Source organism: Odontesthes bonariensis, chromosome 23 (genome assembly GCF_027942865.1).
Source record: "Odontesthes bonariensis isolate fOdoBon6 chromosome 23, fOdoBon6.hap1, whole genome shotgun sequence".
Classification (NCBI taxonomy): domain Eukaryota; kingdom Metazoa; phylum Chordata; class Actinopteri; order Atheriniformes; family Atherinopsidae; genus Odontesthes; species Odontesthes bonariensis.
This window is the reverse complement of record NC_134528.1, coordinates 12,550,771-12,577,155: the sequence shown is the minus strand read 5'-3', so window position 1 is coordinate 12,577,155 and position 26,385 is coordinate 12,550,771. Positions and strand designations below refer to the sequence as shown.

At 45.2% G+C, this 26,385-nt stretch overlaps 1 protein-coding gene across 9 annotated transcripts in view; it reads right to left on the bottom strand.

The window, feature by feature from the left end:
- ctbp2l (C-terminal binding protein 2, like) overlaps positions 1-26,385 on the bottom strand; it is a 97,301-nt gene that overhangs the window by 1,971 nt on the left and 68,945 nt on the right. For 7 of the 9 annotated variants that reach the window (XM_075458044.1, XM_075458047.1, XM_075458050.1 and 4 more), the window contains 6 exons: positions 12,851-13,005; positions 8,000-8,144; positions 6,323-6,529; positions 3,421-3,635; positions 2,039-2,169; positions 273-400 (listed from right to left, as the gene is read on the bottom strand). In XM_075458044.1, coding sequence (XP_075314159.1) covers positions 273-400; positions 2,039-2,169; positions 3,421-3,635; positions 6,323-6,529; positions 8,000-8,144; positions 12,851-13,005 — 981 coding nt within the window. Of the gene's footprint in view, positions 1-272; positions 401-2,038; positions 2,170-3,420; positions 3,636-6,322; positions 6,530-7,999; positions 8,145-12,850; positions 13,006-13,836; positions 13,849-21,748; positions 21,845-26,385 lie in introns of those variants that run through there. The other 2 variants (XM_075458048.1, XM_075458049.1) reach the window with 2 other exon arrangements.

Genomic DNA, 26,385 nt, shown 5'->3' with positions numbered 1-26,385 from the left:
TGGATACACAAATGCAAATTCAGATCATTTAACAGTCTGGATGCTTTGTGAGCGGCCGGCCCCCGGGAAGCGCTCTATTCTGCGCTGCTCCGCGAAGCTAATGATGACATCTATTAAGAAGTCCAGATTTAATAAAGGCTGCCGAGGGCCTATTGAAGTGGAAATGTGACATCTGGGGAAGAAAGCTGCGCTACAGGTCACGTGGACGGGAGAATAAGAGGGATTTATGATGTCAGACAGCAAAGTTTAAATGTGCTCAGGCAACTGAGTACCGGTGATGGCTCTTCGGATCTCAGTGGCAGCCGCCTCCCTCATCTCCAGAGAGGCCTGCTCACTGTACCAGGCCGTGTGTGGCGTGCAGATAAGGTTCGGAGCATCTTTCAGCGGGCCTTGAGCAAAACTGCAACACACAATCACAGAAAGTAACACTGTGTGAGAATGAGACACTTTTCTCTTTAACATGAAAAAGAAAACAAACAAACTTAGAACTTAACAAAAATAAATGACTCCAGTTTAGCGTGGACCTTTTACTGCCATCTTTGTTACTTGCATGGTCAAAACCTGCTGTGTTTTCAGACTCAAATTAAAGCGCGTTCATGTGCATCAGCCCATTTCATATTGCAACTAATTCCTATTAGATTTCACAGCTAGACTCCAAATGTTTGAATATCATTTGCATGACAACAGTCTGGAAATATGGCCAAAGGGATAAAATGCCACATCCTGTTCCTCATAAACACCACCATCTTCCTCCAGCTGCTCCAAAACTTTCTCTCTCTTGGTTTCCTTCCTCTCTTGTGGCTCACAAAAAAAAAAGAAAAAAAGCAGAACAGCACCAGCTCTCCCTCCTCCCCTTCCTCTATCCTTGCAACACGTCCGCTGGCCCTGCGTATGCAACGCAGTGCACCGAATCCCTGACGCGTCACGTGGGACGGAGGGGTCGAAGATGACAAAACACTCTCATGTTGACGTATCAGGTTAACGGAGCGTGAGCTCCAGATTCATCGGATTCAGTTTTAGTCTTCCGCTGCAGCCAGTCAGCTGAGCAGCCAGCCAGAAATAAGCAGCCTCCCAAGTCCTCGACTGCCCCCGATGCGTGAACGACACATCAGCACCAGTTATCCTCCGAGATCAGAAACATGGCTCTTAAAACAGGTGAAATACTGGGAGGTGTAACAACCCGTTTGCCCCCTGGTGAGTACAGGAGTGTAGATGGAAACTGAGTTCATGGCTCAAACCAGAGCTGAAGAAAGGTCATGTTTCAACTCAACTAAAACAGAATTACTCCTACATTCAGGACTAAAATGCCAAAGCATGCGGCGCAGCTGTTTTAAAGTTCACACTAGTGTCACCAGGAAACGATTCGTAGCGAAGCTTCTCCATCGAGCCAAAAGCGGGTATGTTTTCAGCGCCGTTTTGTGAGCAACGTTACACAAAAAGCGCACAGCTGAATTTCACAAAACTTGCCAGAGATGTGAAGCAACAGCGAAGGAGGAGGCAATTCAATTCTGGCTCAGATCTGGATTGCTTTCTGTACACCTGCTAAACGTGGCACTGGGCTTGGTGGAGGATACGCTCTCACGAGCGCCCCGGTGGTGTCGGACAAGACGGGACAATTTTCTGAAATTAAAATGTGTTTTGAGATGATAAAAAAAAAATTAAAAATTAAAAAAGGAAGAAGTGAATTGTAACGTAGAAGAAAATCAAGGTACAGTCAATTCACTTAAAGACTAAGAGGAGATGCTCTTGGTTGCACTTTCAGCACTTAACCATCCAGCGGCATCTTTATCTCATTTCCTCTGACAGGAGTAAAGCCAGCTCTCCTTCTCCTCACCTCCATTACCTGCAGAGCCCTGATGGAGCCTTTTAGAAGAGCGCGGGGGTGTCTTTAACTCATCGATCAGGCGCTGCCTCTTCTTCAGACGGTTCTTCGGCTTCTTTCTCATTCCTACAGACATCTATTTCCCTATCTGCACCTGTCACTAGAATTCTCTGCGCAGCTTTGAGGGGAACGACTTTGTGTCACACGTGCACCTACGTGAAGGGCTCAGTTTCATGGACGTCCAAGGCAGCTCCACGTATCCTGCCCTCCTTCAGCGCCTGGGCCAGAGCTTTCTCATCTACCAGACCTCCCCGCGCGGTGTTGACGAGGAATGCGCCCTGACGCATCTGCGAGACACACAAACAACACGAGTCAACACAGATGAACAGAGATGCAGCCAGCCACAGCCAGGCAAGTCAGATTATGCGTTTGATCCAAAGCTGAAAGATCAATCTGGGCCGGATGTTATAAACATATTAGATGTGAGGCAAAAATTAAAAATTAAAATTAAAATTGTGACATCTTTGTCGCTTCTGCAACGCCACAGATCTAAGAGACAGAGTGCACCGGGTGGGAAAATGTCAAATTTGGGATAGAGAACAATCTTCCATTTGAAGCCGAGAGATGAAGTGATGGATGAGGTGAAATTTGAGGAGGCGTCACCATCCCTTTCTGCTTGTGGTATGAAAAAAAAAAAGAAAGGAAAAAAAGACCCAACAAAAAGTGTATGAGGGAGGAGGGAGAAAAAAAAAGAATCAAATGAAAGTAATCCCTTAATCTTGAGAAAAGCTGAAATCCAAGGGCATGAAAAGCCTTTACGCTGGCAGGCAGTCTTTTATTAGGCCTTGGTGGTTTTAACACAAGAAAAAAAAAAAAATACAGAAACATGCACACACACACACACGTTCCTACTTTAGAAGCTAAGACCCACTGCCAACATATTGGAGGGGAATAAGAGAAAAGCGTTCTTTCACTGTCGCATCTAAACAGGCAGCTGAGAATCATGAGCTTAGGAAAAGACACCGTTAACTAGGCTAGGCTGTCACCCCACACCCACTCTTTTTCATGTCCTCGCATACTCCAACTCAGAAAGATGTCAGAGAGAGCAAGGGTCAAGAAAGAGAGAAGCGGTGAGCATGAACGGGGATAATACCATCCTCAGCCCGTGCAGTTCCTCGGCTGCCCTGCAGGTGTCGCCCCGGGCAGTGACTCAGAGTGCAGTTATTGACTCAGAGAGCAGCACTTTCCCCTCACAGCGCTCTCAGCCCCCTGCTGTGCAGCCTAGTCGATATATTTGCTGTAGCCGTGGGCTGGCGCTAATTGCATTTGACAGAGCAAAGGAATGAATTTGTGTCCAGCTTTGGTGAAGCTTAAGATAAAGAGCTGGGAATGTGCAGGCAGGAACGCCGTTTTTAGTTTTTTTTTTCTCTCCCTCTCTCCCTGCTTTCTTCTTTAATGCTCCAAGCCGACACAGTAATAATACACCAGCAGCTCTACTTGTCTACCTGCTAAATAGCATCACATTAAGCTCGGGTCAGGCCACATCTGCGCGACGGGATGCTCAACTCTGTCTGGATGATGCCTTTTTACTCGCGCACCTGTTTGATGGTGAAGTCGTTGATGAGGTGGTGGTTGTGTTCGTTCAGGTTGCAGTGCAGGGAGACGCAGTCGCTCTGGTAGAGCAGGTCCTGCAGGGTGTAGACGCGCTGGACGCCCAGCGAGCGCTCCAGGCCGTCCTGCAGGTAGGGGTCGTAGAAGATGACGTTGAAGCCGAAGACCTTGGCCCGCACCGCAACCGCCTGGCCCGAACGACCTGAGCACACACAGGAGTAGATGCTTCTTTATGCGCACAAACATAAAGATTTCTATAATCAACCCCTAATGTACTTCTGATTTACGCTTGAATTATAGAGCTGCTCATAAGTTGTGTTTAACATAATTTACGTGATAAAGACCATGAAAAACAGCTATTTTTTTTTTTACATATCTTTGAGAGATTAAAGAATGCATGAAGGATAAGTGAGAGAGATATGAAGGAAAAATGATTTAAGGAGGAGAGCGATGTGCGATAACAGACATACAGAATCCGCCTGCCTCACTGCCATTTGTTGTGTAGGATGAGTCTCAATTATTATTGGCTCAAGGAACCGTTTCTGTTCTGCAGCTGCAGTTGGGGAAGAGAGTAATGGAGACTGGGATGTTGTTGCTTGTGAAAAAAGATCAATAAGTTCCTTTTTTACACTGTCAAGGTCCTCTCTTCGTGATGGAGCATTATGTCCAGTGTTTCAGCTCCACAGCCCGCCGCAGTCCCGCTTACTTTTCCTTTTTTCAAGTGTCAGCCTTTAAGTCAGCAGTATAAAAGCTGAGGTCTATTTAAGCATTCACTTAGACTATTTAAAAAAAAAGTTTATAACGTGTCCTTTACTTACTGATTAGAGTACATAAACAGCTTTTCGAAAGCGATTGCTGCTTCCTTTTCTCAACCAAAATTCTGGGATTCTGCCTCACTTAACTTTATCCTCCCATTCCCCCCCCCCCCAGACACCAGACAGAGCGAAGGAATGAACTTGTTGCATTACGAGCGCAGCTTGACAGAGCAATACAAGCAGAATCAGCAGGGGGATGAGTTTTTCCAGTCAGCTCGAAACACACCAGCTTGTCTCGAGGCTGCAGCACAATCTTATTTACCGAGGCTTCGGGGAAAGGGCGTCAAAAATGAGATCAACGCTCCTCTGATGTTTTTCTGCTGCAACAGTTGCTGGTAAATTAGTCCAAAGTAGTAGGTTTGAAGAAAATCTGCATCGAAGTATTTACCAGATGATTTATGAAACGTGCTCCTGGATGTTGTGAAAAAGCTTCTCTCATTTTGTGGCGCTGTGGTTGTCCCGGAAAATACAAGAAGGTGTTTTGGACTGACTTTTTGTTTAATGTAGAGATACCTGAGAATCAAAGCTTCTCTCTGCTCTGAATTTCTGAGCCTCCCCCCTTCACTTCCCACACTGATCAATGCCTCAAACAGAGAAAATACAGTGTGTGTGTGTGTGTGTGTGTGTGTCTGCCACCCACAGGACTGTTTCGATTTATGGCGCCTTGCTCTTGAACCTCTCCGGCAGACTTTTGCTTTGCTTCACTCATTTATCCACAGGGAACGAGTGATGGCGGCACAGATTTGTGAATTCAGCTTTATCCAACCGTGACAAGACTGGGGCGCATGGAGTCATAACTGGTCAAGGAGGCAACACGACAGAAAGCATACCACGGGCAGCCAGACTTGTGCGTCTGTAAGACGAGTCAGAATGTTTTTTATTGAGAACGCTGCCTGCTGCATCTGATAAGGTTTGGTTGAAGTGAAGAAAACTCCATCACTCCATAGAGCTGAGGGACCAGCTAAGTTTGGGTTATTTATTCATAGAGTTGCCACTCCTTTCACATATGCATTTGAGCTCTTGTTAATGTAAAAATATTGATTATAGATGGCTCCTTTAAGATGAACATATTCCCAGAATCCCAACTCAATTTGACCGCAACCTGACAAGAACGCCACGACTTTTGCATTTAAATAAGACCGCCTCCTGCTGATTGATGTGCGATACAAAAAGTGTTCCTGAGCCTCCCGTCACCAGTAGAACGCCAGGCCTTCACTCTCCCCAACCTCTCATCGACAATGGACATTGTTCGGAGAAGGCTTAGGCCAAGAAGACCAGCAGAAAAAGATTGAGGTGGGAGGTTTGGGTCGTCTGAGAGCAGGAGAAACATTCTCATTGCCAGCCCTGCTGCCTGGGCACATAGTCTAGGCAGCTGTCTGGGACCTGTAAGAGGGGAGGGGGGGGTGTGTGTGTTCTGTGTGTGTGGGGAGTGTATGTGGACACCGATAAGATGGCATTCTGGAAAGGCTTGAGAGAAGAATGAGCATCTGTCCGCCCAGCGATGTTGAGGCAGAGCAGAATGATGCACAAAAACACACAATCAGCAGTGAAACAGGTGGACCCAAGGAAACACACACACACACACACACACACACACAGGCAGAATCTAGCCCACCACAAGGCCTGATTGCAGCAGGACAAGATGTCGGGGGGAGCACAATAACAGAGATGAGGAGTCAAAAACAGAAGAAGAAAGAACAACACTGATATAATGGCGAGCATTAGAGCAGTGGGATGTGAGAACAGTGTGGCAGCAAAAGGAAGTCAGCCCGGAGGGAGGCCAAACAAACAACCTTGAGATAATCTGTGGAACGGGCAGAGAGGGAGAGAGAGAGAGAGAGAGAGAGAGAGAAAAAAAATAACCTTATCAGAGCAGGAAAACAGAAGGCACACTGAGTGGCAAGAGGATTTGAAAACACCGAAGGGAAGGCAATGAAGGAGAGAGAAGAAAAAACAGACACGGCAAAAGCGGGGGGAAAAAAGAAAAAGAAGGAAGGACAGAAGGTCAGCGATACAACAAAACAAAATACAGCAAACGCTAGAAACATAGAGGAACAAACAGCTGAATACTCACCAAAACCAATGAGGCCTAGGGTTTCGCCGCGGATCCGGGCAGCACCGGATGCCACCTCGCGGATCTGCTCCACGCTCTGAACCCGCGTGCCCTCCCGGAGAGCCTGGTAGAGCCAGGTGTTCCGCCGGTAAAGGTTGAGGATGTGGCAAATGGTGGAGTCTGCCGTCTCCTCCACAGCTGCAGAGGGAATGTTGCACACAGCGATGCCTAAAAGGAAGAGCACAGAGAGGTCAGGACAGCTGGAAACTCATCCCACTAATGGCAAAATCAATACAGCCATTCTTATTGTGGTGTCCTTTCTGTGAATGCTAAATTGCAGTACAAGCAGGGATCGAACACCTCTGCTTATTCCAAGTGATGAAAAGTCCGTTTAAAGGCATTAAGATACAGTAATACCCCACTGTATCACCACGCGATGAATTCCTTTTTGATGTTTGATTGCTCATGAGAAAAAAAAAAAAAAAAAAGGTTTGAAAAGTTGTTTTCATAACCTAAAACCCACTTGGGTTATTTTTCAGTTTAGTTTGCAACATGATATCATCAAGATATCTTCCATGAAGTGTCAAGATTGTACATTTAAGATGAACTTTCATGTCAAGATATCATCTGACAGAATTTTGTTGCCTTGGGGCCATTCAAACCCCCGACCTTGTGATATTACCCTGCCTTTCCTCCTGCAACACAGAGACATTTTTCTGCCTGCCCTCGCTCGCCACTGATGTCCTTATTCAACTCTGTATCTCAGACTAACAGCACAGTCATCTCTGGACGGCAAAAAATAGCCAGAGTCTGCTCAATCAATGGCCCTTCGTCTTCTCCATGAGAACAGCCATCGCGTCTGTGCCGCCTTCTCCAGGCACGATAGCTTTTTGACTCCTGTGTTGCAAAGGCTGAGCGCTTTCTGTGAGTGGGTGGCAGTTCGACACAGTATCTGGTATTGGCAGGGAAATGGCAGCTTTGTCAGCTGTAAGAGCCGTTTGAGCCACCAGCCTGCTGAAATGAGCCTGGATGGCGGTTCAGAGAAAAGAGCTGAACTCTTCTCTTCCTCCGTGTCCCTCGCTCTCAGACTCTTTGAACATCCTGGTTCACAGTGGGAGCCGCAGGGTTCATCCGACTATTAAATTCAGCTACATAAGACTGTTCCAAAAAGGCATACAAGGAAGCAGGGAAACAAGCTGCCTGAAGCGGGCCCCTTTAAAAGGAAAAAAACAACAACAACAAAAAAAAAAAAAAAAAAAACTCATCAGGGATTCATTTTGAAATGCGCTGCAGTTAGCGGCGCCTTCTTTGGACAATCAGAGCAATTTTTCAAATGCCATAATGCAACGATGTGATGAATCACCCCCTCAAGATTCACCTAAATCCTATCACCGGCGCCTGAGGTCGCATTTGTCATTGACAGACAAACAACAGACAACAAACAAGCACAAAAGGAGACACTACTCTGTACAAGGAAATCAATATGACCAGAGGTATGGTCCATTTCAAAGCAAGGCCATAAAGATCCCACATACTACAATAACTCCTGGTCGGACAAAAATTGCTCTACGAAAAGAATAAATGAATAATAATAATAATCCTAATTTCTCCTCTTTTCGTGCTGAATGCACTGTGATACAGACAGCACCGCAGTACATGTTTTTATTTCCTTTCTATTTTAGCTGGGAGAGTTTGTACCCAGCTCTCCGGCCGCCTTGATGTCGATGTTGTCGTATCCGCTGCCGATGCGGATGATGATGCGCAGAGCTTTGAACTTCTCCAGGTCCTCTCTGGTCAGGGTGATGGTGTGGTACATCATGGCTCCCACTGCCTCATTAAGCACCTGCAAACACACACACACACACACACACACACACACACACACACGTTCACACCGTCGACTGAGTGAAAGGCAAGATTATTTCTTTTCAAACAACTCCCGTTAATCCGTCTCTTCCTTTTGCTCATTCACTCATTAATTAGGGCTCATGCAACATAGGGCTGTTTGTCCAGTTTAGTTCTTATGAACCCATGACAATCATAAGATCGCATCCCTTAAGTGGAGCCGTGAAATCACATGTCTGGCATGACCCTTGGACACATTTAGGATTTCGCAGCGAGAACAGCAGACGTCACATGATCACCAGCAGCCATGACAAGCTGTCCGTTTACAGAGCTGCACTGGAAACAAGCCACTCTTATTGTCTTGAAGGGTCTGCGGATCTGAATGGTCATTAGAACTCCACTCGGACCCCGAGGGTGTTTACAGACCGAGTATTATCGGTATAATTAAGGCAAAATCAGATTCTGTACAGGAACAAAATAATGGCATGGCCTTTACATTAAGTGCTTTCCCTCTTTGTGTTAGCAGCCAGCAGATTTGTGCAGCTGGATGTTCTACAGATGGGGCCTACGGGAGGGCCTTTGCTCTGTCCAACCTCCCACCGACAAGAGACACGGTTCAGAGCCGATCTGAACCAAAATGACCAGAAGAGGAGGCAGCAGGTGGGAGGATTGCGCAAGAAGAGAAAGCCATGTACTGTTAAGAGCACAATTAGTCTGGGTGGTTGTCCGAGACCTGTGGGCACGGAAGAGTTAATGTGTTTTATGTATGTGTGTTTGTGTGCTGCATGTGGACACAGAGATAAGGTGGCACTCTGGAAGGGCTTGTGAGAGGAGAGAGAGCATCTGTCGGCCCTGTGATGTTGAGAAAGGGCAGAATGACGCACAAACAGCAGTGAAACAGGTGCAGGGGAAAGGCAGACACACAAACAGAATCTGTGCTTCTGCATGGCCATCACAACTGCAGTCAGACCCCGAGGGTGTTTATGGACAAAGGATCTGAGCAATTGAGTGGACAGAGAGGTCAAGGCAAGCACTGATGACAGTATAAACCTTCAGATATGACGGCATGTAGTCGGCCAGATCTGCTGTGGTATTTGATGACCTCTTAAGGCCATCGAGAATCATTAAAAACAGAAATTCACACTCCGTCACAAATCCTTCAGTCTTTTTGTAATGCGATTAGTATCATGAAGCGTCATCACTGCAAATAACCACTTTTGAGTTCTTGGTTGTAAACTGCAAATGAAATTAAATCAAATTAACATCTGACCCATTCCTGACGACTAAGTCAAATGTCATGTATGAGAAATGCCATTGACTCAAGTTTAATTTGGAAGCGTATCATTTCAAAGCCCCGAGGTCTGCTTTTTTACTCCTGCATCTTTGTTATTTACAAAAGTTCAGTTCATATTTAATGCCAGCCACAACCCACAAAAAAAAAAAGGTCTACTCTAACGTTTGTAAACCCATTTCTACAGTTTTTGGCTGCTGTATAAATTGTGTTTAACTTGTAGATGTATCTCTTACAAGTTGTCAAAATGGAAACTGCCTTTCAGAACCAAACATGCCATCATGGTGCCAAACAGATCTGTTTTAATCTGTCTATCCAGTCTGCTTTGGAAAATATTCCAAACGGACTAAATGGATTCTATCCATCTTAAAGCAGGCGATTGAAATAAACTTTAAGAATAATGAGCCAAAACAAACAGCGCTTTGTAAGGAACCACACGGAGGTGCTGTTGAATCTGACTCAGCTCTCCTCCCAGTTAAACTGAAATCATTTTTCTCTTGTTTGTTTGCTTTTTTTTTTTTAAGCGACTCTTCAAACTCATTCCAAAGTCTGAAAAAGGCCGTCTGCAGGGATCCGTCACCGTGAGACACCAGTGACTCCTCTGCCTCTTAACAACAAGGTGACCTGGCCTGTGATTCACTGTGATGAGGATCTAAACTATTCCCCCTCAGTATCAGCCGTGGCCCCTGTCAGCGCCTAAATAACAGCTCTACATTCACCTCCAGCCAAACTGAATTAGCTTTCCTGTGATTAGTAGATTAGCTCTGAATTTCCATACTACTTTTATTAGCGCTGTGTCCTGGACAGGCCTTCCAGATAGTAGTTCAAGGTTAAAACGCTCCTTACACACGTGCAGACAAAGCACGCGCACACAACTTTCCCCCCCTGTGCTGAAGCTTGAAGGTCTTGTGTTGGTTTTGAGTTGGAGATGTAGACTTTTGGGGGGGGCTCACCTAAAATGTAGAGTATTTTAATGGAAACTCTGACCATAAATACATCCCCTTTCTCCACTGTAACCAAAGCCTTAATGCTTTTTGCATCTATCATTCCTTAACATGCCTGCACTTCCTGACAAGGCAGCATAAGTGTTAGATAGTTTCCAAAGGAGTTTCGATTTGGTGAGCAGACCGTACTGTACGTGTGTGCTCGACTCTTGATGTGGTGAACTGAGGAGGGATTTTATGGTTATGAAGTCATCCCACTAGTGATCAGAGTGGATGCACTGAGGTTGAGGGCTGGTTGGAACGCCGAGAGCAGACTTTTCTTCCAACTGGCAGGGAGTTTGCAAAGGTTCAAATTGTTGCTTCTTAGAACTATGGCACATTTTTACCACTTCTTGCAGAGCGCCATCATAAAAACAAAAGAAAAGATAATCTCACACGGTAACGATGAGTATGTTACAAAGAAAAGGCTTCGACTCCTTCTGTGACTGCATCTCTTAAAGCCACTCTGGCAACAAACCAAAGATTCCACAAAAAGGAGACGACTGCTTAAATTTTTTTTTTTAAAAGGGTTTTTTGTGTTTGTTTTGTTAATGTCATGGTAAAGCGAAGCTTAGAGAATAAAAACACCTGAAGCATTCAGTGAATATAAACTTAAAAGAAAGATGTGATATTTCAGTTCAAAGTCTTTAGAAGCCTTTTCCATTTCTTGTCTATCTAGGATATTTATACTACTCTCAGTCCTGCTTTCTCCAAAATCCACCTTTCAATGACTAATAAGCTTTACAGTTAACAAACAGAAACTCCTTACTGTGACTCACAAAAATAAAAAATGCTTAACCGTTTTTACAGAGAATTGCGTGGCAGGCTTGTACATTTTCAATGGAATAGAGAAAAACTATTTGGTGTTGTTGAATGATGTTCCATTGCCGGCCCTTCACATCTGATTGCTTAACATCTGACTTCTTCTCACCTACCGTCTGTGCTAAGAATGTATACTTATACAGCCAAATTCAGAGTAAAGCTGCTCTCATTCACAAAAAAAACCAAAAAAAAACTGGTTTGTGCACTCTTGATGCACTTTAACAGGGTTGTGTTTGCCGTGTTCCATGCATGAGTCCATATGGACGCTCCTGTCTCCAATGGGAGACATGGAGGTTGGCCTTTTTGTTTACCGCCCAAACTATTTTTTTTTCTCCCCCAAGCCAGAAGTGAGCAATGCCTTGACTTTAGAGAGAGAGGGGGGGGGGGAAAATCAGCTTTATTGTCCATTTTATCCAAAAGCAACAATAATTTACAGTGTGAGCATCTTCCTCTGTCAATTCAATACAAAACCCTATTCGGTTGCATTAACTGTAACTAGCTGCATCGCATGGATCAACAGGTTTCCAGCGGTGATAAATCCGCATCGACTCTGTACCATGTGGGCCATCATCCAACTTTTACAAGCATACGAACGGCTATGACAAACACGAGGGATCGTTGACCTTGGACGACGACGGTGTTTTGAGCACAGGTGCAGCATGCAGGATGTGGTCTCACTGAAGTGGTATTGTGACTCGATCTCGGTCAGGATTTGCCTGCGTGTTTCCTTATTTCCCTATCACCTGGGAAATAAGGGATTATCTGCCAGCAGACCTGGCATAACCTAAGGCCACTTTCATATTCCATCCTTGGACAGTCTTTCCCATAACTTCCTACACTGTGTGTGTGTGTGTGTGTGTGTGTGTGTAGACGTGTCTGCCTAAACTACATTACTCCACAGTTATCAGCACTACATCTCTGCATACATGCCGCACAGAGAAGAGATTGGACATTTTCAATCTATACCACCCCTCTGGGTATCCAGACTGCGAGTTATTACGGTGAACTGCTGAATATGCCTGTGAAGTGAACATTACAATCATGTTTTCTATGATAAGGTAGTGTTAAAACAAACATAAAGCCTCCCGCCCCCCTCCACTCTCTTCGCCGCCAAAGGTCTTTGATTGAATTGATCTCTATGCAAATGCTTCTTTTTTAATATGTCCAATTTTCATAAAGACGGCAAAAGGAAAAGATGCAGCCGCTCTCACTCCGTCTTCAGATGGAGAGATAGCACCTGGGTGATACCCATCTCTGTAGACATATATTGTTTTCCAGCTGAAGCGCTGCATAAAAAGCAATAAAGAGCCTCTACAAGCCAATGTAATTACACTGCATCCTCGCCATACAAGACTCTCTATTAGAACAATGGCACTACATACAGGCATCACGCTTTGTGCCACAAAGTGACATTAAATTATAATGAAGCCACTATATTCTAACTGCCAAGTGCGCATGAGGTCAACATAACGAGCTTCACATATCAGCGCTGTGATGGAGGCGGACGTTGGCAAGAGGCATGTCCCACCTCTCCGTAAACGTCAGGCCGCTCTGATGTGGAGCGGTGCGTGTGTGTGTGTGTGTGTGCGCGCGCCGGTGTTTTTCTACCTTCTCGTGGATCTCCTGTGTGGACTGGGCGTCACAAAAGGCGACGGTCGCCAAGTCTTTCAGGATGGGCATCTCCACGGTGCAATCGCGCCCGTCCAGCAGCGCCACCAGCGGACGCGGGTGCATTGGCCCGTTCATTATTTGGGGCCGAATACCTGAAGGGACACATCAGACACTCGTTACTGAATTTGTCAATTCACTTTTAGATTATTGTTGTGTTCATGAAAAACAAACAACAAAAAAAAAAAAAAAAAAAAAAAAAAAAAAAAAGAATAAATGCACAATATTAACACAAATGGACAAATTACACAAAATTTAAAATGCACACTGGATAAAAACCAATCACTCTTGCCTTGAAAAAAAAAAAAGAGACTCGGAGGACAATGTGTGTCCATACGTGCAAATGAACTGATTAAAATGTAGTGGGAAGCAGGGCTAAACTGAGCTAACAAGCTCTGCTCAATAAATCAATGCACTGACTCAAGACTGGATTAGACTGACTGGAAAACTGTCAGACTTATGGCTCCCAACCACCTGCATCACCCACAAACACACACACGAATGCATGAATCCAAGCAGATATAACTATATTATATACTGCATGCACTTGATCATATTAGGAGGAAGATGTATTCCCTTGGGTGTCCATATAACAACTGCACGCGGACAGGGACATTTATTTCTCAGCGAGGCTCCGGCATTTGTTTCAACGCGAGTGGAAACAGCAGCTGCAGAGCAGGAGGGGGGGGGGGGGACACTGCGAACTACACCCTCTGAAATGAGTTTCGCTGCTGCTCTGCCTCTAAAGAGCAATGGATCATTGAAATGAAGAGTGTTAAAGAAAACGCTAGAAGCCCGAAACAAAACCGCAGCCAATTCACATCTTCACTACACCCCACTTGACAAAGTCGCATGTTGGGTTCCCGTCTCCGCTCGCCACTTTTCTCACTTGGAATAAAAGAGAGCCGAGTACGAGCTGAACTCACCGTTGGTTCGACCTTCTCGCACATGGCACCGAGAAGACAGACAATTACCAGGCCTGCTTTATCCAAAGATAACAAAGTTAGGAGCGTCAATATGCACGCTGCTTCTGAACAGCTCAGAAGTTGGACTGTGGATGGATGGGCCTGAGAAGGGAGAGTGACTGCTCCCTAAAGGAGTACCAGCACCATATCACTCAGCCACTCCTGATTATTACGCATAGTTGGCATGTTTTGTCAGCTTCAACAGATCCATAGTTGCTAAAAGTGTGTCAAGACAAGACCTACAAGATCTTTTTTTAATGACATCACCTCTCTTATCTCATGTTTTGCTGCCAGAGTCTGGATCTGGACTCTTATGATGTGAACTCACTCAGTCCATGTGCAGGCGTACGTGCATCTGTGTGCTCTTAAAGTTATCCCCAAGATTACAATGACGCAAGACTCCATGGTCCTGATAAGGAGCAGGGTGGAGAAAGGTAAAGCAGAGGGGATATGAGGAAGGCTCATTAGGTCCATGCTTGTTGGGATTACATCAGAGAAGGCAGATTAGGGCAGATAAAGGTGAGATTAGGAGGTTTGACACTGAGGGAGTTGTGTGCGCTTGTTGCAAAGCAGGAAAATAAACAGAATGAAAAAAGCAGGACGGAAAACAAAAACTCAAAAGTAAAAGAAGCATACTTTCAAACAGACTAAAGAGTGCCTGCTAGCCTTAAGAGCTCCCAGGAGACATGCAAAAGAAGAAGAAGAAGAAGAAGAAGTGGATGAAAGGGAAGAATGAGGACACACAGCAACAGGAGAGATACAGAGAAAGCCAAGCTGACAGAGAGCCAGCAGTCCAACAGCGCTGCCTCCTCGGGCAGGCTGGGTGGATAACGTAGCGGAGGTATTGTCTCCCTGCGCCTTCCGCCTGTTGTCATGGTGATCACTTAACAGGCTTTGGCCACCATATTTAATACACTTTATTTTTGGCATCGCTGGCATCTGCGGCGAGAGTCGAGGTCGGAGGCACGAACATCCGTAACCCTCTACTGCACCGCTGAGGGCGGCAGAGATGTTTTCTCCCCCGACACGCAGATAACCCCCCCCCCCAATCAATGGCTTCCTACCCGTTTATCACACTCCCCGTTCAAGACAGGTGACGCTGCGGCGGTTAAGGTGAGGCATGGCAACCAGGCCGTCTGTGCCACATCTGCAGGTGACAGCTTGCTGAATATCAGCGATGGTAAAGATCGGGCAGGAACAGCTGAGACCATTACCCCAAACAGTTCACGTCTGTTTAAGTTGATTGTTTAGAGAAAAAAAATCTGTATTGGCCAAACTAATTGCTTTAATAACTAGGTCAAGCACCACAGTGTAGCCTCCATCAACCTGATAGTGGATGATAAGATCTTACTTGGAAAAGAAACGCTGATCATATTCTTAGGATGTCCAATTTATTTATTTTTAGGATAAAAAAAGAAAAGAAAAAAGAATCTCCAAGCAAAAGTATGGGCACCTTGCATGGCCAGAACTTATTTACGCCTCCTTTGGCAAGTAACCCAACTTGCATGACTTTTTAAACAGCCAGCAAAGAGTCATTTTAGTTCTTGTTTTGTGGGGATTTTCACTAATTCTTCCCGCAAAAAAAAAAAGAAGCTTTAAGTTCCAAGACATTCCTGAGGTAGTAGAATGCGTGTTTCCTGTCGCCATATCATTGGAGTAATCATCTTCCATCATCTTGTATCAATGGCTGCCACATAGGCCCAAAGCATGAAAGCCTGAAATCTACTTTAATCAGTCAAACTGAATTTGGCAGTATTGAAGGTTTTGTTCTGACGACACTTCAATGAAGGTCATATCTGCGTAAGTGTGAAAAGTGCAACACCACTCTGGAGTCAAATCGCCCTGGAGGTATTTTGCATTACAAACTGTTACCTCTGTTTGTAATGCAAAAGCCAAAACACAAACAAAAATAATTCTTTTGGGTTTTTTTAAAAAAATTGTTGAAAGCCTTGTTTCATTTTTATTTGACATTTTGAGTAAAGGCTACCCAAACTTTTGCATTTCACAGTCTTTAAACTGGGCTCATTCACTCAGACTCACTTTGTAAATGTGCAGTAAAATCAAAAATAATGAGCTAAGCAGAAGGGTAGCAGAGCTCGTCAATTCAAGCGCTTCAAGCAAACCCATTCACATCACAATGATTTAATTCAAAAGTAATATAAAAAATATTGATTAAACCACTCTCTGACTTACGGGGGGGGGGGGGGGGGGCAAGCTGCTATGGATCAAAGGAGTGCATACTTGTATCTAATGGTTATAGACAGCAGTGTGTGTAGGTGAGAGAAGCTGTAGTTAAAGCAGTAGGGGAGAAGAGCTGTTGGCAGGCTGCATCAAACCCTCAGGCACAAGTTAGATTGGCTGAACTCCATGAATCATCCACTGGATTTCTGTGTCTCTCTGACCTCTCAGTCTCTTACTCTTTAAATCTCCCTCTTGCAGACTCTTCCTCCGTTACATTTTATGGCATCGTCTGCTGTGTTGTATTTTCGTGGATCTCTCCCTGTGTGATACAATCTTCTGACAGCTCCTCTTTTCTGCCCATGTCTGGCTCGGTTTGTCCGCCGCATATCAGAGTCCTTTATCTCCCCTTTCACGTAAATTTCCTCCCGACCTCGGCGATCATTCCTCAGCTGTCTTTTAGTAATCTCCGCCCCTCCTCTCTCTGTCATTCCTTCACCTCGACTGTCACTCCTTCTCCTCCTTTCCTATTATTTTCCCTCTTTTTCTGCCGCTCTGCCTTTCCACCAGCTCAAGCGTGCATTTGTGTGTGTGCGCGTCCTCCTGTGTGACAGACTGATTTTCCCTCTGCTGATTTTGATGGAGAGGAGATGATGTATTCAGGCAGGGGAAGCAGGGAGGTGACAGCCAACACTCCCCTCATGGTAAACTGACAGCATGTATATCAAACCAGTCTCAGCCAGAATCACAGGGCCTGTCAGCTTCACAACACCACCACACGCGTGTCTGATAAGTGATGCATTCATGACACCCTTATCAGCACCTGTCCTCTCCGCGCCAACTCTTGACAGCATGCCTGTGGTTTGTGCATTGAAAATAGTCTGTAATTATGCAGAATAGAATTCCGTGCGCTTATATGTGCTACATACAGCAATTTCACACACCACCTTATTAAAGTGGAAAGAGAAAAAAATTAATCATTGGGAGTGAGAGCTGTAAGACTCACGATTTACAGGTCGGAAATGTATGTGGATTTAGATCCAGCATTTAAAAACAGATCACAGTGAAGCAGGCGTTAACTAAGTGTCATTTAGCAACTCAAAGTTTTGTGTGAAAGAGGTTTAAAAAAATTACTACAGACATACAGACATAAGGGAGCTCAAGTGGCACATTAATGCCACGGGGTGGGTGACTAACCTCATCTGAATCTTGTAATGCAATACTCAGGAGCTGCAGTTTTCACTAACAACCAGCAGGTGGTGCATAAGAGCAGTCCACACAGAAATCGTCAACATGCCAACGAGAATCACGTCTCTTTTAAAATATTCTTACGAAAACACCTCTAAATCCATTAGAACAATCTGAGCCATCTGAAAGTAATATATATCGCCGTCACTTGCTCAGAGTAATTTTCAAAGAGGAGTCATTTGGGTCAAAGATGTTGCCACGAGTTATCCGATTGGGTGACCTAAGAGTTACAGCTACTTCAAACATTTTTTACCATATTTTTTGCTTTTAACCTTTTTTCCTCATCCTTCTCCACACAGCGACGGAAAAAGCATTTACAAAAAAATCTACTAAGTTCTCTGCAAAACTTTTGGTTTGTTGGACTCTGGCACGAACGAAAAAAAAGAAAAACCGTGGATAAATATGCACCAAAGCATATGTATTCATATATATGAACAATTGGGACCCTTTCTGTAATATCTAAAGATTACAACAGGCATAGCCTCAGCTAGGTACCTGAATTCTTATGGGTCACAGAATTTGGTGCTACACCTGTGATACATCTCTCAGTCATTAAGCTATTGCAAGCATCATTAACCATTCAATTCATCATTATTTTTCAAAAGACTTTAATACAGGTTTGAGATGGAAAAAGAACTGAAATCACGACCGATATGCACAGCCTTGTGCAAGTTTAACAGTTAAAACCTTGACCTAGTAGTTCTCTTGTTTCTTGGTTGAAAAACTATCTTTAACATGACCAATTATTATTAGATCTTTGTGGAACAGCTCAGAGTAAAATCTATATCTTGTCCTTTGTTACAACACTGTCAAACATTACAAGCATTTTGCCTCTCACTGCTGTGAATGTTTAAGGTTGAGTTAATTAACCTCTTTATACACTGTTTGGTAGTTTAATCTACCACAAGAAATCTCATTCTATCACAGCATCATATGAGTAAAGCATCTTAGCTCTCTGAGAACCACTCATCCCTGTGAACTATCCACCCTCTCTATGAACTAAAAGATCATTTTGTGCCATTAAGCAGTCAGCAGATTTCTCACGATTGGGATTTATTGTCGCCTTCAGATTTGTTGATCTTTAATCACAGTTTGGGATTAGAACTCTTTGGATGGTTACAAACCCAGTATGATCTGTGGGCTTTTACTTTCGCTGTTACAGCCTCCTTGTTTCAACACCTTGTCAGAATGTGCACGCGGAAATAAGACGGCAGTTTTCAGCAGGTCTGCCTTGCTCTTTGCAGGCGCCTGTGCTGCCGCTGGCCACCTCGTGACAAACGACCAGAAATTCAAACTGAACCATAAATGCAGGAGAAACGAGAGGAGGACTGCAGAGTTTTTAAGAGTCATGTCAGAGTGCTCTTACTTTCCCTTTTCCGATAATTAATCCCCCTCATTTCCCCACGTTCCTCCATCTTCTCGCTTCCTCTGCTTGTTGCTAAACTGTTGCCAGGCTGCTAACGTGTATGTATGCGTGTTTCTTTATGAGATGATTGTGTGCGAGTTAATTTTCACTAAGGGAGGCAGATGCAATTGTGGGTTTACCTGCCAAAGGAACATGTAACACACATTCACACATATACACAGCCCCTGCTGCGTCTGTGTAATGATATTCTCTGTCAGATCTGGAGCTGCAACTAATGATTCTCCTCACTGGTGATTAGTCTTCAAATGATCCCCCCCCCCCCAAAATTAATTAATTGCATGGGCTACATCGTGACAGAGACACATCAACACTCCAACAAAGTAAGCAGAGCTTGTAGTGATGTTTGCTTATTTAATATGACAAATAATATGAGATAAACTCTACTCTACACTCCATTACTAACTGAGTCATTAAATAATTGTTCTGAGCTTGTCCAAACCAGCCACATCACACTGATCGTTTTGTACACATCAGTCATTATTCATCTCCTAATAAGACGACTGCCTCTCCCTGTTTCACTGTATGGAATAATTCTGTGAGGATGACTTCAAATCACACTTTCATGGCAGATATGCTCTTACAATGGAAGAAAGGAACATAAGGACTTCCGGACCGCAGGAAGATTTATCATCTGGGTCTCCAGATGATAAAAATGGGTCTTGATATGATTTTTTTTTTTTTTTTAAATGACATCCGTAGTTAAAATCATTTCAAATCCCCGCATGAAAATGCGGTGACCTCAGTGAGCAGTGTGAAAATAGAACATTTTACTCAATTAGAGTGCACACCACTTATCAAAAATGAGAACTGGGTCACAATGAAAAGTATTTTGGAAAACTAGGCCTGCTGTGAGAGGGCTTAAGACCAATTTATCTAGGCAGCAAGAAATTGTGAGATCAGCCTTTTCCACCTTTATTTCACTCAATCTCACTGCTCAGTGCTTTAAATCTAATCATTCCTGTAGACAATTACTTCTGCCCAGGCTGGAGGCTGTGCTTCCTCAGCCAGCAAACACTTAGTCAGAGTCTGGCAGCAGGATACAGCAAAGCAGCACTGGGAGATGAGGCCAGAGTTTCCATTATGTGGTGGAGGGAGCTGGAAGCCTCTTCCTACCACTGGCCTCTGCTGCTGGTGTTAAGTTGCCTCCGACAAGGGGGGTGAGGGACCAGAAGGGAGGGGGTGAGAAATGTGATGTGGTCAGAAGTGGAGAAAAGAAAATGAGTGGAGGACAGGAGAGATGATAAGAGCAACAGAAACGTGGTAATGGGAGACAAGACGAGCCACTCCACCACACTATCATCATCTGCTGCCAACGGTTGCCTAGCAACCCCAAGATGCTGTTTGCAGGTGGCTCCGTCTTGATAATATGGTCTGCTGCTGCTGACCGCCACCAGTTACGGCCGTCCACTGCTTCACCCTGAGCGCCACCGTGCTCGAACATAACCCACATCCCCTACCCGCTTCCTACAGGCAGCCAGAGGGGGCTGCGTTTAGGTAATGGGCTAATGCGCAAGTCATTTCCATTTGGTATGTAAAGTTTGGATAGATCTCCGTGTTTGCAAAATAGCTGAAACATTACTCACTGATATAATAAGCAGCGATAATAAATCTAAACAAATGAAATATAGACTGCAAAAGAAGTGAACAAACATCACTTTGAGCTCTGGTTACTTGAGACTTGGATTTCACTTTTGATTCAGCAGCATATTGAAAATAGAAATCAATTATACGGTTTTCTTCGTAAAAACAAATCAATTCATCCCTGCGTGCCCCTTTTGGCATTTAGATGCAGCAAAAGTAACAAGTAGTAAATGTATACATTTTCTTTCTGAAAATCCTCATGTTACTTCCCCAAAGGCCAAACAGAAACTTGGCTGTTGCGTTCTTACTCGTATTTGTGTTCGACCAATGGGGAAAAAAGACCTTCTGACATCACCCTTCATTCACGGGTAAACTGCGATTTCGCTGGTCAGCAGAACCAACAAACTGGACTTTCTAATTGCATGCACCCAATAACAATAATTTCAGGCGAATAGCTACAAATCAAGACCGTTGCCAACCAAAGAGGAACATTTTTTTTTTCCACCATATAGCGATCGTGTCTCGCATAAATGTTCTTATGGTGACACAAGCTGCAAAGGCAAAGGAAGATCTGCATGAGAGCATGCACACAACAGGAACGCACGTGTATGGATGTGGCAACAAATGAATAGGAACCGACACAGAACCTTGGCAAAGTGCCAGAAGCTTAACTGTTGGGTAAAGCGGGAGCTTGGCATAATGCACTGATGTGCCATTAAGTCAAACAACACTTTGTTTTCCCTCGCTGGAGTTTCCTTCCATTTCACATTTCTCCGACGTTCCTGATCCTAACACCCACACACAAACCCTTCATCAGCCTGTGACAGTGCGAGGTCACTGTATGAGTTGTAGTGGCTGAAAAGGAGGGGGTGAAGCGGGAGAGGAGGACGGGTATAAGCACCCTTTGTTGGCAGCCTCCTCCCTGCCAGTCCCTCCCTTCACTTCCCCAAAAGTAGCATACAAAGGCCACTTGTCCTGGTTCTGCCAGTGCCCCACCCCTGACACCACCCGGCAGCCCGCCACACCAATCCATCCCCTGCCAAGTAAAGGAGCGCACACATGTTTTAAATGGTACCCTCTGTGAGTACTGGTGAGCCAGGGCCCGCATTCTAGCACGGGACAAAAGCAAGTGTCAACAGCCTCCATGGCACGACCACGGCCGGACCTCCAGTTCCCCTCCTTTCCTTTCCTGCCCGTATTCTTTGATGTTGCCCTGAACTACAGAGCACGCAAGACCACAGAGGGAGCAAAACCAAGCGAGCCAGGTGTTGCAGCGTGAGACAGGCAGACCTCAACAGGACAACTACCTCACTGGCCACAACTCGCACACACAAACTTCTCCCCTCCTCTTATCCGTGCCCCCCCCTCTCTCTCCCCATCTCCCCACATGCCAGACTTTATTACACATCCAGAAAAGAAAACAGGAAACATGCTGCTTGCCTGGAAAATGTTGCCTCCACATTCTTAAAGGCTTAAAGCCGGCACATCGCGGCAAAAACAGAAGATGACTGAGGCAAGTAGGGGGGTCAAAAAGAGCAACAAAAAAAAAAAAAAAAAAGGAAAGAGGAAGACCCTCTGCAAATAATCCAAGGAAGGTATCCCCCCCCCCCCCCCCACACCTCTTCTTCACTTCCTCTTCCTCCTCCTCCTCTGCTTTAACCCCCCCTCCCCCCTCCCCCGGAGTCTCTCCTCTCGATTTGTTGGTGAAGGGAAGGGGCTTTTGCGGTGCAAGCTCACACTAAGCCCCAGGCTGCATCATCTTTAGTCCATGCCTTCCAGGGCTCAGCACCATACACTTGCGGCGTCCTTATGCACACGCACACACATGCTAGGAGGATGGTGCCGGCGATCGGATGGTGGCGGGATGGAGAAGGAGGGGGGAGGAGGCTTTTGTCCCTTTTTTTTTTTTTTTTTTGGTTTTTAAATCTCCCAAGAAGAAAAAGCCTGCAGTCGGGGAACGCGATGGCTGGAAACTCTGCGCTGCTTCCTCTGTCAGCTGCGCAGCATCTATTCACTGAGCGCCCTCTCTCTTTTTTGCCCTTTTCTCCTGCCTTTGTCTTAACTGCTAATGAAACGGAGGAGGAAAAAAAATCTTGCCGAAGAAAAAAAAAACAAAAAAAACAAAAACAAAAAGAAAATCCTGTCTAATTCAAAAGTGCCAGCTTGAACATGCGGCGCTGTGCTCTCTGGGCTCACGCAATTTACTCCCCGGCTGCGATCACTTCATAAGATCCGCACACATAACACACTCGAGCACAATCCCTCCTCCCTTTTTCCCTCCTCCTCCTGCTTCTTCTCCCCTTTTCTATGTTTTATTTCTGATCTGGACTCCTCCGTGTTTTGAGAACGCCTTCCCCCACCGCCCCTCACTCTCCAACACAAACTCTCTTGTCTCACCTCCCTTTCCCTCCTAATTATTTGGTTTCCTCCACTCTTATTCCCCGCTTTCATGTACAACAGGACCCCTCTATCCCCAAACACACACACACACACACACACACACACACACACACACACACACACAGGAACCCACTCTGAAACTCACCCCACCCTGACAATTTTTGGGTTACTAGGAAGAGATTGGAGCTGGAGTGACATACACACTCGTACTATCCTCCCTCCCCCTAAAAATGTAACACACACATCCAAACTTAAACACATGCACACGCACACACTGTAAACCACAAGAACAATGCAACATTCAACCCGCTCCAGCAATAACATTACAGCTGTGGAGTTGGCTCTTTCTCGCACCATCGGGGAAGTCATCAGAGCCGAGTGTGTTAAGTTCACAGTTTGGTCCCCGGAGGGAAGAGGGAGGGAGGGGCGCCCACTGACAGATCGCTCTGCTGAATGACTGCGAGGACGAGCGGCTGAAAACACCCCGTTTAGAATAACAAAGCAACCAGAGCCTCCCTGCAACTCTGCTGCGAGTCCGGAGAGCACACACACACACACACACACACACACGCACACACACACACTTCGTCAGCTGCATGACAAGCGCGACCAATACACAAAGAGTTTGGCATGGTCACACGCCAGAAGTGATTATTGGAGACAGTAAAATGGAAAGGTGGAACAGCCCACGTGCACATTTTGCTCGCAGGATGAATGGAAGCGTCCAACCTGGTGTGAAGTCACTTGTGTTGAACAGTGATGTATAGTCACTTCCTGTGTGGTTTTAAACGCCTGTGTATTTAGGTGAGTATCGTGGCCGTTTTTCCTCAGCCGAGACACGGCGCGTCTTCCGAGCCACCGTCTGCAGCAATGACACATCTGAGGGAGTGTGACCATCAAAGGCAGCAGCAACCAACTTCCTGCCAGCCGGCCAGACACACGCACAGACTTTTGATGGAGCGTGGGGATACGGTTGCCCCTCTGATCTCTCTGTCTTCAATAACATTAGAGAAAGTGCAGGAGAGGGAGATGTGGGGAGATGACTGACCGAAATATGTTGAAATGAGCTGTGGCAGATCACAGCCTCCATTCTGTGTGGTTATTTTAAGAATAAAAGGAGAGGTAGGGGAGAATCAAAGAACATTGCAGATTTGTGTGAATGATGTTAGCTCACCAGGTCAAACTATACAAAGCTCCAAAATAAACAGATATCACCCCACATCACTGCTCTTTGCTTTGTTGTTCTTTATTTTATTTTTATTTTTTTAAATCGCATAGGCAATCTTTTAATTCAGCTATTACAAATTAAATCATGGGTAAATAACTGCATTTCATAACATAAATGAATTGTAGGTGTTGAACAAATGGCAAATCAGAAGCTGAATGCACTTCGTTGACCTCCGTTTTGCCGAATCTCTTTGCAGCAACATCAGTACAGCACAGCGCTGCCAGAAAGCTTAAATGTTGATTTGACAGGCACATTGATAAATGAAGAGAAATCTCCAAATCAATATGGAAAATCTGTAAGAAAATTGTCAGTTTTTTTGTTCCTGAAATCTTCCTAGGTTTGTGTTATGTGTTTGTAGTCCAAGTGCCATTGACCAATCACGTTTGAGCTGACTGATGGCAGGCAGAGGAGAGAAGATGATATTGATATTTGTGGAGCCTAAAGGTTTAACTTCTTCTTCCTTCAGATCTGCGTTTAAACATGTTTAAGACTCTTTAAATATTTAAGAAAACTGGTTTATTTGTCTTAATCATGAGGCTACATGTTATGGGGCTTTGAATTTTTGCTTTGTCCCTTTCAAAAGATCTGTAAAAATCTGAGCGTGAGTGGAGGAGCTGGCTTCACAGATGGGATGGGTAACATGCAGCCAGTGTAAACAAACAGCTACCCGCTCCCTAGTCCAGCAGTTGACGAACATGTCGTTACATGTTTGGAGAGGTCCACTAAACACTAATGAGAACAGATTGGCACAGCAGGCCACCTCACCACAAACACTTTTTTTTCAGATGAAGGGCAGCCAGACTTGGGTCTTAACCAGTACTGACTCTGCATCTGTTCATCCCTCAGACGCCGTTGCCAAATTGAACAACCCCAATTGCACCTCTTATGTGCACAATCAGTACAGCATTATCTTGTGTAGAAACCATTGTCATCATATGACCTGAAACAAAACAATCTAATTGCCTGAGCTTGCTAAAATTCTTTAAATTCATTCGTCAAAAATGGTAGAAAAATGTTGCATTGACTTTGAAAATATTCAGTTTCATAAAAGCTTGAAATTTAGGTTTGATAAATTCAATTTGAAGTCTTATTGAAATTCTTCATTGCAATTTCTTTTCTTTTCAGTAAACATCCTCTTCTCATCCATCCATCCATCAATCCATCATCTACCGCTTCTCCGGGGATCGGGTCGCGGGGGCAGCAGCTTGAGCAGAGAAACCCAGACGTCCCTGTCCCCGGCCACTTCCTCCCTCCTTCTGGGGGGACCCCGAGGCGTTCCCAGGCCAGCCGATAGACACAGTCTCTCCAACGTGTCTCCTGGGTCTTCCCCGGGGCCTCCTCCCAGTGGGACGTGCCTGGAACACCTCACCTGGGAGGCGTCCAGGAGGCATCCTAACCAGAGGCCCGAGCCACCTTATCTGACTCTCGACTCTCGATGCGGAGGAGCAGCGGTTCTACTCCAAGCCCCTCCCGGATGACCGAGCTTCTCACCCTATCTCTAAGGGAGGAAGCCCATTTCGGCGATCTCGTTCTTTCGGTCACTACCCAAAGCTCGTGACCATAGGTGAGGTTAGGAACGTAGATTGACCGGTAAATCGAGAGCTTCGCCTTTTGGCTCAGCTCCTTCTTCACCACGACGGGCCGGTGCAGAGCCCGCATCACTACGGACGCCGCACCGATCCGTCTGTCAATCTCCCGCTCCATTCGTCCCCCACTGGTGAACAAGACCCCGAGATACTTGAACTCCTCCACTTGGGAGCGTTTAAACCAGTGACCAACCCAATTCTCAGCTTAAAAACATTTGTGCATCATTCTTTACGAATTACCAGCATTTATAATGACCAGCCTTAATACGTCTGCAAATACAGCCAGGTGTATCGAACTTCTTTTCATTAAATATGATTTCCTTCTCCAAGCATATTAATGCATTTATTACTTCAAATTTGGAGTTCAGACTTCAGTCTCCCTCCAGCTACATGCCTTCTTTAAGTCCTGACCCTTGGCATAGTGAAACATCAAGAGCAGCGGTCACGCTCTGGAAGACCCAACAAATGGCCCGAGCCTCCTTACAGTCCCTGTGGATTTACCGCCAAGAGAAAGCCCTCTCCTTCAACCAGCCTAATTATACTGTATATGCCCTTTTCCTGTAAGTGCTGGAACTTGGCTGCTGAGAGGAAGCTGGATGTAGAGGCCTGTTAAATCCCCCTAAAGCACTAAAGGGATTTTAAGAAAGCAAGTGGTAGAATGAGCCAACCTGCAGTTTGGAGACGAGGCCTCAGCTCACCACATTATAACCGGAGGTTCAGGGGTTCATTTCAGATGCTGGACTTGGGTCAAAAAGTGTTCTGCACAGCAGCAGATATACACCAGAGAATACCCCAGCTTTTACAGTAGTTTTTTGTTGCTTTGATGACGCCCCACCCCCCCAACCCTCCCTTTTCTTATCAAC